Source organism: Psammomys obesus, unplaced genomic scaffold (genome assembly GCF_907164565.1).
Source record: "Psammomys obesus unplaced genomic scaffold, mPsaObe1.curated_primary_1811, whole genome shotgun sequence".
NCBI lineage: Eukaryota > Metazoa > Chordata > Mammalia > Rodentia > Muridae > Psammomys > Psammomys obesus.
In genome coordinates, this window is record NW_026588752.1 from 11,136,871 (window position 1) to 11,152,311 (window position 15,441).

General features: G+C 48.3%; 2 protein-coding genes across 2 annotated transcripts in view; one reads left to right on the forward strand and one right to left on the reverse strand.

Annotated features, from left to right (window-relative positions):
• The window catches only part of Kcnip1 (potassium voltage-gated channel interacting protein 1), a 335,910-nt gene that overhangs the window by 298,136 nt on the left and 22,333 nt on the right, over nt 1-15,441 (reverse strand). The window lies entirely within an intron of this gene.
• Nucleotides 5,802-13,575, forward strand: Kcnmb1 (potassium calcium-activated channel subfamily M regulatory beta subunit 1). Its single transcript, XM_055604592.1, has 4 exons — nt 5,802-5,835; nt 7,128-7,285; nt 8,611-8,782; nt 12,408-13,575. Exons 2-4 carry the CDS (start codon nt 7,152-7,154, stop codon nt 12,675-12,677), a joined length of 576 nt encoding a protein of 191 aa, XP_055460567.1. The 5' UTR covers nt 5,802-5,835; nt 7,128-7,151; the 3' UTR covers nt 12,678-13,575.

Sequence of the window (15,441 nt, forward strand, 5' to 3'; positions counted from 1 at the left end):
ATAGATCCATACTTATCACCCTGCACAAAACTGAAATCCAAGTGGATCAAAGACCTCAGCATAAAACCAGACACATTAAATCGGCTAGAAAAAAAAAGGGGGGAATACCCTAGAACTCATTGGTACAGGAGAAAACTTCCTGAACAGAACACCAACAGCACAGGCTCTAAGAGCAACAATCAATAAATGGGACCTCATGAAACTGAAAAGCTTCTGTAAAGCAAAGGACACCATCATCAAAACAAAACGACTGCCTACAGATTGGGAAAGAATCCTCACCAACCCTTTATCTGACAGAGGATTCATATCTAGTATATATAAAGAACTAAAGAAGCTGAAAAGCAGCAAACCAAGTAATCCACTTAAAAAATGGGGAACAGAGCTAAACAGAGAATTCTCAATAGAGCAATATCGAATGGCAGAGAAGCACTTAAAGAAATGTTCAACCTCATTAGCCATTAGGGAAATGCAAATCAAAACAACCCTGAGATTTCACCTTACACCCATGAGAATGGCCAAGATCAAAAACTCAAGTGACAACACATGCTGGAGAGGTTGTGGAGAAAGGGGAACCCTCCTCCACTGCTGGTGGGAATGTAAACTTGTACAACCACTCTGGAAAGCAATCTGGCACTTTCTCAGACAACTAGGAATAGCGCTTCCTCAAGATCCAGCCATACCACTCCTAGGCATATATCCAAAAGAGGCTCAAGTACACAAAAAGGACATTTGCTCAACCATGTTTGTAGCACCTTTATTTGTAATAGCCAGAAGCTGGAAATAACCCAGATGCCCTTCAACTGAAGAATGGATGCAGAAATTGTGGTACATCTATACAATGGAATATTACTCAACAATGAAAAATAAGGAAATCACGAAATTTGCAGGTAAATGGTGGGACCTGGAAAGGATCATCCTGAGTGAGGTGTCCCAGAAGCAAAAAGACACACATTGTATATACTCACTCATATAGACATACAATGTAGGACAAACCCACTAAAATCTATGCATCTAAAGAAACAAAGCAAGAGAGAGGACCCTAACTAAAAGGTTCAATCCCCATCCTGAAAGGCAAAGAGGATGGACATCAGAAGAAGAAGAAAACAGGAAACAACCTAGAAACCTGCTACAGAGGGCCTCTGAAAGCCAGAAGAAGAAAACAGGAAACAAACTGGGAACCTGCCACAGAGGGCCTCTGAAAGCCTCTGCCCTGCAGACGATCAAAGCAGATGCTGAGCCTGATGGCCAACTGTCAGGCAGAGTGAATGGAATTTTATGTAAGAAGTGGGAAATAGTAAGAGCTGGAGAGGACAGGAACTCCACAAGGAGAGCAACAGAACAAGAAAATTTGAACACAGGGAACTTCCCAGAGACTCATACTCCAACCAAGGACTATTCATGGAGATGGCCTGGAGCCCCTGCACAGATGTAGCCCATGTCAGGTCAGTGTCCAAGTGGGTTACCTGGTAATGGGAGGAAGGACTGCCTCTGGCATGATCTGATTGGCCTGGTCTTTGATCACCTCCCCCTGAGGGGGGAGCAGCCCTACCAGGCCACGGAGGAGGACGGTGCAGCCACTTTTGACAAGAACTGATAGACTAAGATCAGAAGGGAGAGGAGAACCTCCCCTATCAGTGGACTTGGGGAGGGGCATGCGTGCAGAGACGGGAGGGGGGGGGGGATGGGGGGGGGAGGAGGGGGGGCTTATGGGGGGAAACAGAGTGAATAAAGTGTAATTAATAAAAAAAAAATAGCCTCCGTAGGCCCACAGGGAGTGGTACCATTAAGAGGTGTGGCCTTGTCAGAGTAGGTGTGGCCTTGTTCGAGTGGGCGTGGCCTTGTTAGGGTAGGTGTGGCCTTTTTTGGAGGGAGTGTGTCACTTTGGGGGTGGGCGTTGAGGTCTCATATGCTGGATCCACACCCAGTGTGTCTCGTAGCCACTTCTGCTGCCTGCTGCTGGATCAAGATGTAGAACTCTCAGCTCCTCCAGCACCACGTATTCCTGCATGCCACCATGCTTCCCGCCATGAAGATAAAGCCCGGAACCTCTGAAACTGTAAGCCAGCCCCAGTTTTCCTCTATAAGCCTTGCTGTGGTCATGGTGTCTTCTCACAGCAATAAACCCCTAACTAAGCCACGTGGGTAACTGAAGCAGAATAAGGGAGGACCCTGTTCTATACAGGTTTGTGCTCTGACTCGGCTCTTTAATGTCTCTCGCGGTTAGAAGGCTTTGTCACCAGCAGATGGCGCTACTGCAAGGTTGTAGAAATGTTAGGAAGCAAGGCCTAATGGGAGAAAGTAGGTTACTGGGGATTTGGAAGGGTGTATCATCTCTGTGTTTCTGGACTCTTTCTCTGTTTGCACCATGTCCCTCTTGAAGCGAGCGGCGCCCTCCAGTACACGCTCCCGTCTGTGCAGTGTTCCGGTGTCCTACAGGCAACGCAGCCTATCTACCAGAGCTGAAGCCTCGGAACCCGAGTCCAAACCAAGCCTATCATCCACGAGAAGCTGACTAATAGCCCGCGACCTGGCACACTGTAGATGTTCAGCTAATCAACACCCTCTCTTGGCTGCCCTTCTGTTCCAGTTGTGCAGCATTGTGAGTCGATGGGAGGGTAGATTTAGTGTTCTAAGTTCCACATTGCCATTCAATACAGTCACTTCAGATTTTTGATTCCTACTGGCTCCATGCTCCATGCTCCATGCAGGAGCAACAGGGACCACCTCGTTTAAAATCATTTACCATTCGCTCGCTCCAGTTATGACAGCTGGGCAAGAAATCTCCCCAAAGCATATCCGAGACACTAACTGCTCCTTTAACTCTTCTCTTGGATTTGCGGATTTGGAGTTCAGAGAGCCTGAGGGTTAGTTTGCCTCTGCTCTGTGGTCCAAGTCCTCAGCGGGAGACCTTAGCTTAGAGAGGACTCTAAGCTCAGGACTGGAACCCTGCGTGGGTGCGACCGATTTCCTGCCGAGTGGGGGTTGGTTCCCCTGAGAGTGTCCCAGAGAAGGTGCTCAGCGGATGCTGTGGCCTCAGGTAGGACTTAGCCTTGGCGGGCAGGCCGTGTCCCCACCAGTATATTCTGTTGTCTGGGTGGGCAGTGACAGAGCTCTCTCTGTAGAGAGACTGGATGGCATGAGGAATGGCTGTCTCTGTTTCAACACTATGTGCCAGGTTCTTGGATGAATTCCCATATCTTAAGAGTTACACAGGGTGGATGGGGAATTTATCTCCCTCCTGGAGATTACAAATGAGGCTCCAGGTGACTTGCCTCAAGCAACTTAAACCCCTAAACCTCAGCCACATCCCTATAAAATGGACAGAAAGCCTCTGCTTCAGAGGAATGCTTTAAGCCTCGTTCTATCACAGAGGTTCTTGGAAGGCTGATGTTGGAGGCATTCCATGATTTCTGACATTCCAAGAATCATCATTATTTCCAGGCATGACACCATTGTTTCCTTGCCTTGTGGCCATTTCTCTCTCTCTCTCTCTCTCTCTCTTTTTCTCTCTCTCTCTCTCCTCTCTGTTTCTCTCTCTCATATACACACACCACCACCACCACCACCACCACCACCACCACCACCACCACCACCACCACCACCACCACCACCAAACACTAACCCTAATCCTCTTATAGTCAACCATGATCCAAGATTTTCACTAGGTTACCTTAGAGGGAGAGCAAGGATTGAACTTGCCATTTGGTTGTGGCTCAGTAGGGTGCCTTCTCTGTTTCATCCTGTTCTCTCTCTCTCAGCGGGAGCAGGACTTTCTAAGTGAGTTTGTAGGTTCCAGTAGAAAGCTTCTGGGCCTTGAAGGAACCAAGGAACCAAGGAATCATGACCCACCAAGGGAAAATCCTTCTCCTAAGGACTAATCTCAGATCTATATTCCCCCTTCATCGTCAATTTTCCTGTCTCCTATGCTTGAAGACATCCTTGTCTGTGGGGCTGTAAGACACCTTGCTGCGCCTGAATGAGGACAGTTCAAAGCTCCAGTAGCCGTGTAAAAATCTGGGCACAGCTGGGTGCATATCTGCACCCCCAGCACTAAGAGCAGCGGGGACACAGGATTGCAGGGAATTGCTAGCCATCTGCCTACCTCTAGGTTCAGTGAAATATTTTCCTTTTGTCCCCAAACTGAGTTTCTGGAACTCGCTCTGTAGACCAAGCTGGCCTCAAGCTCACAGAGATCCACCTGTCTCTGCCTCCTGAGTGCTGGGATTAAAGGTGTGCACCACTGCTTGGCTTAAAGGTCTTTTATAGGGTGGAGCGTGATAGAGCAGAACACCAACTGTTCCGACCCAGTCTCCATGTATGTACACATGTATGAATATACCAAACACACATACACATATACAAGCATACCATACACACATACCATACACACATAACACACACACCAGACTTATCCAAACACACATGCATAAGTCATACAGACACCACATGCGTGCATGCAATACCCACTAATAAAATCTCCATTTGCTATGAGGCCCATTAAACAGACTCTTGGAAGAGTCAGTGGTAATGGTGCTCACCAACAGAGTATCTAGGATCCCTGAGTGACAGCTTTCCTTCCGGGCCTCACCAGGCCCTCATCATCATCAGGTGGCAGGCTTAAGTGGGAGGTGGGAACAATCAATGGGCAGAAATGTCTAAGCTGCACCCATCTGCCAGCTCTAGGGCTGTCTAAAGGACCCCAGAGGTGACCTTTAGAACTTTAGGTGGCTAGGGTCAGAGGTATGATATGAGGTACTGGAGGAGTTCCTCGGTGGGCAGGAATGGTTGGGTTTTGCCACTGGGAAGGACTAACTTCTAATCTGGCTCTGCCCATCAAATAGAGAGACTCTGCAGCAGCCTTCAAGTCTGCCAGCCTCAGGTGCCTAGCAGGAAACCAAAGTGCCAAAGTGTGTGTGGGGGTGTGTATGTGTGAGGTGTGTGTGTGTGTGTGTGTTCTTCCTGCTTTTTCATCTCTACTCTTACAGCACTCTCTCTATCCACAAGGATCAGGTGCAGAAGCAGGTTTGCTAGCTGTACCGATGTTCAGTTGCCTCATTGGTTGCAACAGTTCTCTGGGTTTAAGACAGAGTCAGCCTGTGGGAGGTCCCCAGTTGGGCCCTGTCCCTGGACCTGGATGGTTGGCTGAAAGCAGCTGTGGGGCCCACTACTTCCAGCCTCAGCTCCCGTGGTCCTTAAAAGGTGGAGTTTCCTCCCTTCTCTGGACTCAACCATCTCTAGCTTCCTCACACTCCTGAACAAAGCTAAGTTTTCAAAATGCTAATGATAGAAGGGAGAAAACTGAGGTCCAGAGAGGTGCCACGCCTTGTTTGGAGGCACACAGGATGTCAGTGACAAAGCGGGTGTCTTCAGCTGCTCTGCTGTGGATATACCAGGGGTTAGTGACAAGCCCAACCCCTCTACCTCCCTCCCCTGCACCACACAAGAAAGATCATTTCCTATTCCTGGCTTCTCTGCCAGCCCAAGAGACGGAGTGTAGAAGAAACATTTCTGTATATGTCAGGGTGGGTAATGGGTTTTGCTGTCTGAAATCTGTTTCCCAGGAGTCTGTGGTAAACGCAGGGGGCAGCGTCCCCTATAGTAGCCGAGGGCTGCCAGGGTATGTACCTGCTTGTGGAGTTTTAGTCCCAAGGCCAGCTGTGTGCTCAGACTTGACCATGTTTGGGCATGGAGGTTCAACCCAGATGGGACTGAAGACTGCTTCCCTGGAGACCAACGGGGAGACTAAACTTCCTGCTAGAGCTCCCAGGCCTGACTTGGGGTGGGGGCAGGGGGCGGGTGGAGAGAAACCATCTGCCAGCGGAGACCCAGGGAACTGTGAGTACATCCCAGGCACTTGGGAAGGGCTTCTGGGACAGTGGGGCTCTGGGGAGCTGGTGGGAGACAGCAGTCTGTGGTGGCATGGGTAGGCTGATGGAAATCCTCCTCCCTTCACCTCTCCTGCTGCCCGTCAGAGTTCTGGCACCAGAGTACTGGCATGTCTCTTTAGTGGCCAGCCTGGAGGTCAGGATCAGTCTTGCCACTTGTCTTCAGTAGAGGGGTGGGACGCCAAACGGGCCTGGCAGAGTGCCCCAAGCTTTTTCGGCTCTTCAGTTAATGATAGCTAGTGTTTATGGAGGGCTTCCATGGCAGGACATTTGTGACAGTGTCGGTAGATCTGTATCGGGACTTTGAGGCGGGTACTATTTTTTTTTACAGTCACGTGGTTGCTAAGCAGCGAAACCAGGACTTGATCTCATGTCTGAATGACCTTCTCCACACTCCCCCAAACCCCTCCACACTCTATTCCCAGTCCTTCTAAGGAAGAGGTTGTCAACCCAACAGTTAAGCCACACAAGGCTCTTCGTTAACCCTTTTCCAACTTTCCTAAATACAGCCTAGACCTAGGGTGATCGCTACAACAGAAAGTTCCCCCCAAGGAGTCCTGAGACATTTATCTTACAACTGGGACAGTCTCCCTGTAGTCCAATTGAAACCTCTCTTTTTTAAATCATGAAAGCCCATTTCTTCTGCTCTTAGGCCACACTGGATATCCAAGCTTACTTCTTCCTGCTAGAGGTTCTCATTCAACCCACTGAATCCCAGATTCCCACCTACGTTTTACAGTTAAACAGAATCTCAGGATGGAGCCCAGGAGCTGATGCTTCATTTAGAACTAGCTCTATTGGCACATCACAGGCAGGGGGCACTGGGACAAGATTACAGGAGCTGGGACCGTCTGAAACAGCTGTTTCCATTTCCTGTCCTTCTGACCTCCCACACTCTAGCCTTCACCAGGCTCCTACTGTCTTGAGAATGCTCAGGAGTCTAGGAGGGCTCGCTGGAAGAAGCTGGCACCACAAGAAAAGCCCTGACCAGTGTGCTTAGCTTTTCAGAGAGATAATTGGTGATAATGGATCCTGAGTATTTAAAAAGTAACCATAGGCTGTTCCAGAAGGCCCAGGGCCAGGGTAGGCCCCTTTATAAGGTTACAGCCCTATGGGAATTGCAAAGCTCCATGTTTAATAAGAGTGATGTTGGTATTTGATTACACCCTCTCTTGCCCGTCCTCCTTTCTTCGGACCTATCACCTGGGCTGGTCTCATTACTCTTTGCTTTCATGGTGCTAGAAATGACTGCTGCCTCCATTGACCATGGGTAAGAAGCTGGTGATGGCCCAGAAGCGTGGAGAGACCCGAGCCCTCTGCCTAGGGGTGGCAATGGTAGTGTGTGCCGCCATCACCTACTACATCCTGGGTACCACTGTGCTGCCCCTCTACCAGAAAAGGTATGGACCTCCCCACTGCCTGCATCTCCCTGCACTTCCCTTGACCCATCACAGCAGTCTGGAAAGACCAGGCATCTCTCATCCTTAGGCTGGGGGTTCCAGTGCTGGGAGAACAGACCAGTAAGAGCCTTGCCTGCCTGGGACCTGGTCATGACAGCTATATGATAGCCTTGCCATAAGAAACAGTACTCCAGTGATAGTGTGGTCCTTGAGGGAGATTTGAAATGGCAGACTCTGAGATGGGAGCTTCCTCTTTGCCAAGCACGCCTCTCCCTGCCTGGGTTTTTCCTATAAGTAGGGAGTTTCTGCATTGAGCCGACATCTGTTCCCCCAAATTCTAGGCAGGAATCTTGGAGAGTGCTCTGCCCCCTCATGCCTCGCTCCGTGGCTTGTCATCCCTTCAGCTCTTAAAGAAGAGCTGTGGAGTTCCTGATCATTCTTGTCTTTGGAACAGACACATAGCGCTCTCCCAGGCCACCCTTTGCTGAGTCTCACGACTTCCCTCTGGGCATATTCTGGCTCCTGATAATCCTCTCCAGTCTGATAGTGGATCTCTCACAGGATACAGTGAGCTGAGTCACAATCCCTATATCTTAGGAGTTGACGAGTCTGTTGGTGTCTCCTGGGCCTGCTCCGCACTCTAGCTTTACAGTTCTGCAGTCACGCCAGGCCAGAGTCTCACCCAAGTGAGGCGCTGCTGACCAGTCCTGCGCATTCCTAGCTCCATCCTGCCACCCTCCAGCCCTGACCATATCAAGGCCCTGATACAGTTCCTCTCTTTTAGGGGAAAGGGCAGAGATTCTGGAGCTACTCAGCCCTTGCCTCAGGTGCTGTGTGTCCCTCCAATGGTCACTTTTCCCATCTGAAGTTTTTGACTCTACCTGTGACTTGGAGGTGATATGGATAAGAAGGTCTCAGGATTGTCTGCTTATCACAATCTGGGATTGTGATTGTGACAAGCATTTTAAACAACACCAGAGCCTGGACCCAAGCACCTGAGAAATTCTGCATGCATCACTTTCTCTACAGTGGGACTCAGATATGGGGATCTTTTTTTTAAGGTCTCAAGTATGGGGTGGGTAACAAGGCGAGAGAACAATTTTGTGGAAAATGTCCACGAGTCGACCACTTTGGAATTTTTGTGTTTATCCCAGAGTCCAGGAATAGGGCCATGGACCTAGTTGGTATTACTAATACATGCCCATGGCAAGATGAAGGTCCCTCCTCTGGGCCTCTCCAAAGACTCTGGGAACCAGGGATTCAAAGTGAGTGTGTGTCACCCTTGTTCTAAGGTATGTGTTTGTGTGTGTGTATTGTCTTCCCAGTGTGTGGACTCAGGAATCCACTTGTTACCTGATTGAAACCAACATCAAGAACTATGAAGAGCTAGAAGGCAAGAAGGTGCCCCAGTACCCATGCCTTTGGGTCAATGTATCAGCTGTGGGCAGATGGGCCATGCTGTATCACACAGAGGACACTCGGGACCAAAACCAGCAGGTAACGAATGGGGGCTGGGCATATTAGCCCTAGCAGGTCTGTGAGCTTGTCCCTAGCTGCCCATGTCTCCAGAGCCGAGATATATCAATTAACCTAAATGGGGTCTTATGCCTCATATGAGGTGGAGTTAGCCTCGGACCTTTCATGTTGGACAGATCTGGGTGGTTTGAATTGCCCCTAATTGGATGTGCAGCTGGGGAAAGGCCACTGAGGTCCTGCGAGTCTCAGTTTCCACCCTTATAAATGGGTGCTGATGCTACACCCAGAAAGGCTATACCAAAGTCCAGTGCTATGACCAACATGCAAAGCCCACTGTTGGCAAATGGTGGGCACTCAGAGAGGAGAAGCAGTCATTAATGGCTGCTGCTTCCATCAACAGTGGAGCTGGGCAAATCCATGGACCATCTGGGAACCAGGGCTGCAGCAAGCTCCATCACAAACAAGTTTCCCTCATGTGCACCCCACCTTGCTGCCAATTACCACATAGCCCTGCCCATCGCACAGGCAGGTTAGTCTCCTCTCCTTTCCTTCACTTCCCCCTCTTATTCAACAACAACTGAGCCTTCCCAAGTCAGGCACATGGCTCTCAAGAGGAGAGAGTTTACCTAGGGACACTAATAGTAAGGAGGGTTGGGGCCACAGAACAGCAGGAAGAGTGATGGGGCTCAAGGGAGGAGGCAGTATTTTCCAGTTGTCAGTGAGGCCCAGATCAGAGGAGTGTTGGGTCAGGCTTTTCAAAAAGACAATTTCTGTAGCCACAGAAACATGGAATGAGGGAGGCATAGCAATGGTGGGACCTAGCATGGACATGGTGGAGAAGGCTAGGCCAAAGCACTGACTAGAAGACTGATTCTAGAAATGCTACCTGATGGAGGGGCCAAGACAGGCAGAAGGGTGTAAGGTCTGTTTTCAGAGGACTTCTGCATTAACCATGGAATCAACATTAGCATATAAATTGGGGCATCTCAACCCTAGCTATGTATGATCACCATCTATACTTAACAAAACCAGAGTTCTACACCAACCAACTGAGGCAGAATCCCTGGGTATACATCAGTGGACAGAGCTCCCTAAACGAATCTAGGCCAAGGTTCACCACTCAAGTGATGCTGAAAAGACAGAGCCAGCAGCCATGTAGGGTGGGTTACTGGATGGAAGCTGGGCCATAGCAGTCCCCAAGACAGGGGGGAGACTTGTCTCAAGAATGATACTAATTGTTAAGAATTGAGTCTGACTGAATAGGAAGGGCAAGGTGCTGTGTGTGTGTGCGCGCGTGTGTGTGTGTTTGGGGTGGGGGTCTGTGGGCACAGAAAGAAGGGGTGACAGTGTACAGAAGTCAGACTTGTGGTCATTAGCATGACTGTGTGGGACAAGAACCTGAAGGCCAACAAGGATTAGCTTCCATTGGCTCCTGCTTCTTCTTTGGCATCTAGGAACCGTACTTTACCCCAGGATTGAGGAAAAACATTTTCAAAGATGAGATGCTGTGGCTTTGGTGCCATTCTCCTGGTACACTGGGTTAAAGCACCTTCCTCATCCTGAGGCTGCCAGCCCAGAGGAGCCAAAAGCTAGCCTGAACCATGCTTGAGTTGTGAACAGCATATATTACTTCTCCTCTAGGGAGGGAAGGAGAGGCTGTTAAACCACAGCACCCACAGACCATGAACAGAAAGCTAAGAGCAGCCTGCCATGCTGGGACAGTCAAGCACATTTTGTTCTCTAGTCTAGCATCTAGGTGTGTGGCTGGCTGATGTTCCAGGTGGGTAGCCTGCCCTCTGGACATGTCAGGCTCTCACTCCTCCTCCAATGACTGCTCTTGTCTCCTCCCATCAACTGCAGTTTAGGGAAGGGGCTCTAAATCCTTCTTTGCAGCCTATGGTAATGAAGGTGAAGCCTCAGAGAGGCAGGGGTGGCATCATTTCAGCTTGAGCAGATAATTCACGGCTGGTTGTACCAGGACAGGCAGAGAGGGGTAAAATGTCCCAGGCCTTGGCTTGGCCCTGGAAAGTAAACTCCTGGCTGGAGTCTTGACAAATAGATCAAGAATACAGACAGAGCTCATGCTTTAAATGGGAAAGCAGCAGTTACTCCAATTTCATAGATAAAACAGCATTGTTATTATTACTATTATGATTATTTTATTATTATTACTATTATTGTTATTATTTCTTCCATTTTTGATATCATGCGATCTGGGCTCTTGCTAAGTGCTTTACAAATAAGCTTCCTAGGTTATTTCCCCAGGGAAGGTCCAGGAAGACACCACCACAAATGACAAGGCTTAAGAGGTTATGCCAGTTGCCAAGGTCACACAGCTGGAAGCTGTGGTTGAATCTTGCCTCTCTGTGCTCAGTGAGCAAGGTTACCCAGTGACAGTCCTGCTACTAACCACCCTGCAGCACTCAGCACCTCTGCAGGATAGATTCTCCAAGAGCTTCAGCATTCTCTGGCTCGCCGGGGATTTGACCCACCTGCAGCTCCCCTATTTCCCAGACGTCAGCACCACAACACAGCATCTTCATGCTGCTGGACTGGTTGCCAGCAGGGCGGACAGCTTGGGTGGTAACTGATGCCCAGGGGAGACATGAGCTCAATGCTTGCCCAACGGGCTTCACGTTTACATATTTGACCTTGGACATGATTTACTAGATCGTGGTCCTTGAACATCCCTACTCCTTTGTGTCTGTACCCCACAAGGGTAGGCGCCTATGCTGATGGGCACGCCTTGTATTCTACTGCAGGTCTACAGAGAGGCCCACCCTTGCAAAGGATCTCTTCAGGTTCACAGGCAGCACCCAGTCCCTCCGGCACAGAGAGATAAAAGGCAGGTCTCCTCTCTGGGCTGTCTTTCCAGAGCTTTGCAGCTGGGTCTCATCATCTTCACAGGCCAGAAGGTTCCTAATAGCAACTACCAGTGCCAGAGTTTAAATGCGTGCCATGCTCTGCCTGCCTGGAGCTCCTTTCTGCACTTTTTCTCTTTCTTTTGGATCCTGCCACGGAGCCGCTTGCCAACATATTTTCTTTGGTTCACACAAGATTAGACTTCAAAGAGTCTTCTACTTGAATTTTAGCCAGTACTTTGAAATCCTGAGAGTTCATAATAAAATCAGGGTTTTTGGCTTCTCTGGACATGTTGGTGGATAGTGTGGTGTTTATTGCCCAGAAGGAGTGGTGACCATTCTCTCTGACACTGAGGCAGATGCTAGTTGGTCCCTGTCATTGCCTGCCTAGCTTCATTTCTCAGTGTTACCTTTGTGAGCTTGCATATGGATCCTCCTTTGTCTCTGGACTTGTATGACCAATGATTCTTTCAAACCCATCACTGTGATATCATTAAACCATCTCAGTAATGAAATCATGAAGGTTCAGAGAGGGCAAGCAATTTGTCTGTGGTTTCACGCAAATAGAAGCAGATGAAGGCCTCCAATCAAGCCCTGCATCCAGATGTGCAGCATCATGTTGACTGGTACCGAGGCCAACATCCATGCACAGATACCAACCATGCTCTCCAGGGACTGACTCCCAAGCCAGCACTTTTTCTTTTTTCTCATACCCTAAAGTCTCACCCTGGGTCTCTTAAAAGTACAAATTTGAAAATCTAAGCACCCTTGCTTCTCTCCCACAGTGTTCCTATATCCCTAACAACTTGGACAACTATCAGACAGCCCTGGCTGATGTGGAGAAAGTCAAAGCCAATTTCCACAAGCACCGTGCTTTCTACTGCTTTTCTGCACCTCAAGTCAACGAGACCAGTGTTGTGTATCGGCGCCTCTATGGGCCCCACATCCTCCTCTTCTCCTTCTTCTGGCCCACCTTTCTGCTGACTGGTGGCCTCCTCATTATTGCCATGGTGAAGCTCAACAGGTCCCTATCCATCTTGGCAGCTCAGAAGTAGACTGAATCCCTCAGCACCGCACAGGGGAGTCACCAGGGACAGCAGGGACCCTGGGCAGGGCTGCTCACCACTCTCTTCCTCTTGTCTGCTCTTTTGTTTATCCAACATCTTTGGAAAGCCATTTCTTGTGCAAGAATGTTTAATAGCTTCCTGGTGACCTTGGAGGCCAAAGGGCTGTCTGTTACAGCTCCTCGCTCCCTGTCACCAATTGGTCCATGCCTGTTACCTGCTGTGCCATTGTCTACTCACAGGATGATGAATATTGTCACCTCTGTCCCTCTGTGCTCTCTCTTAGCTCAAACGCCTGCCTGCCACACCTAAGATGTTGTCCAAAGTCAGCTTCTTTAAATTGTCATAAAAACAATAGCTTTCATTTATAGGACAACTAAGTGTATTGCTCCTTTGTTAAGGACATTAAGTCGCACACATATATTATTCTAAAATTTAAAAATACTGCCCTCCCATATCCAGAGGGGCCAATTCTGCGACTCCCTCAGATGGCAAAAACGCCTTGTACAAAGTGGTGCAGGCTCTGTGTGGAACCTCTGCATACCTTCCCATGTGCCTCACAAAGTCTCCGGACGACTAGCAGCACCCAGTCCAGTACCAATGCTGTAAATGGATTTCATACTCTATGGTTTCAGGAATAGTGATGGGAAAGGGTCCATCCATATTCACAGATGATGCAGTTTTCCCCCAAATACTTTCAATCTGCAGTTGATTGAATTCAATGGGGCAGAACCTGCTGATGCAGAGTCCACGCCTATACATACAGTAACAAAAGTCTGTGAGGAAGTAAACACAAACACATCAAAATATTAACCGTGCATGGTGGTTAATTTTAATTTTCTTCCTTACCTCACTCTCTTTTTTTTGTTTGTATTTTCATTTTTCAATAATAGGAAGATCATATAAGCCTTTGTTTGATTTTAATCGGAAAAGCAATACATAGCTGTTATTTTGGAAACTGTTGAAAGGAGCTACCCTCAAGGAGATAAGAGTGGACTGCGAGAAGGAGATGAGGGGAGGCTGCAAGAGGCTGTTTCTCCTGTCAGATACAGGCTGGGAAGACACAGCTGTTAGGCTCCCTGCATTGAAGAAATACTCTTACTTAGATGAGGATTTGCAGTTCATGTTGCGGATGATTTCAACATGTCCCCTATAAGGACAGGTATTGGGCATTTAACCCATTTAATGTGTGGATGTTATTAGGGGTGAATGGGGTCCCCAAGATGGCACCAACAGCTTTACAAGAACAGAGAGAGAGAGAGAGAGAGAGAGAGAGAGAGAGAGAGAGAGAGACCTGAGGTAGCATGTTGAGCTGCCTGACATTTTGATGATGCTTTCATCACATAGATGCCTGGGGGACAAGGTGAACAACACTATTGAATCTTTGCAACCCATTTGACACTTCTGCCCAGGGAACCCTGACATCTGTGGTCAACTTCCTGTTTCTTTTCTGTGGCCCCTCCTTTCAAGGACCAGTATCTCATCATTCCCCAGTGTGTCTCCCTCCAGGGTCAGGAAAGCCACATTCTGATAGTGTGGTTTTCAAGATGCTGCTACTGGGGAGATTCCAGAATGTGTAGGAGGACTCTCTCTGTGTATTATTTCTTACAGCTACATATGAGTCTCTAATATTAATTCAAATTCAATTTAAAAAGAGAGAGCAAATGTTCCAAGAAGCAGTCTGACTTCAAGGGGTTACTTGATGCAGGTTTCCAGGCACCTGCATTTGGGACTGAAGGATACAACAAACCCAGAATATCTAAATAGCAGCAGAGAACGACACATCCTTCTAGAAGAATTAGTGTGTCAGGATGCCTGCACGTCCCTGTGCCATGCATTAGTCATGATGACCTTCATTTTCTTGGGAAAAAATGTTGCCTTCTTGTCAACAAGGACTGGCCTACTTCCATCAAAACCCACACCTATCCGTGCTCACAGAACTGCATGGGCAGAGTGAGAGTGAAGTAATGGGCATTCGAGTGTGATGGAGTTAGAGGTAGGGAAAGATGATCTTGGCAACAATGGCTGACTAAGGACAGAGAGCCCTCATTCATCCTGAATAGGTCATGCTAATGAGCATCATTTCTGTACTTTTGCATCGGTTCTCATGGGAACCTCTCACACCTGCAGAGGTGTACCTGGTCCATCGAAGGTGACCTTTCTCTTAAATCAGACACCACGTAGAGATCAGAGGACCCTGCATTCTGACTGAAAGTAGGAAGGATCCTTATGAGACACCCTAATAGTGCCAGGCCTCAGACAGTTTCAGCTCTCCAGCCAAGGCTGTGACTCAAAGAAAGTGGGTCTCTTCTATGTTTTAAGGCTCCCAAGGGAAAAGCTTGCTCTTTATAAAGCTGGAAGCCTGGAAGGGCAGAGATGAATCATATAAATGCCTGCCTTCGAGGAGCTGTTTGTCTTCTTGCTCTGCCTTCAACCCCATCACCACCATAATTAAGGGGTCCTTTTTTGTGAAAAATCTGAACTGTTTACATTAAAAAAATCATGCAATATAGAAATCTTAAATTTTTGTGATTCACTGAAATTATGCCTGTTTCCTCTCTAAATCAGTGGTTCTTAACCTTGGGTCATGACCCTTTTGGGAATCGAACAACCCTTTTATTGGGGTTACCTAAGACCATCAGAAAGTACAGATATTTACATTATGATTCATAACAGTAGCAAAATTACAGTTATGAAGTAGCAACTAAAATAATTTTGTGGTGGGGGGGTCATCACAACATGAAGAACTGTAATA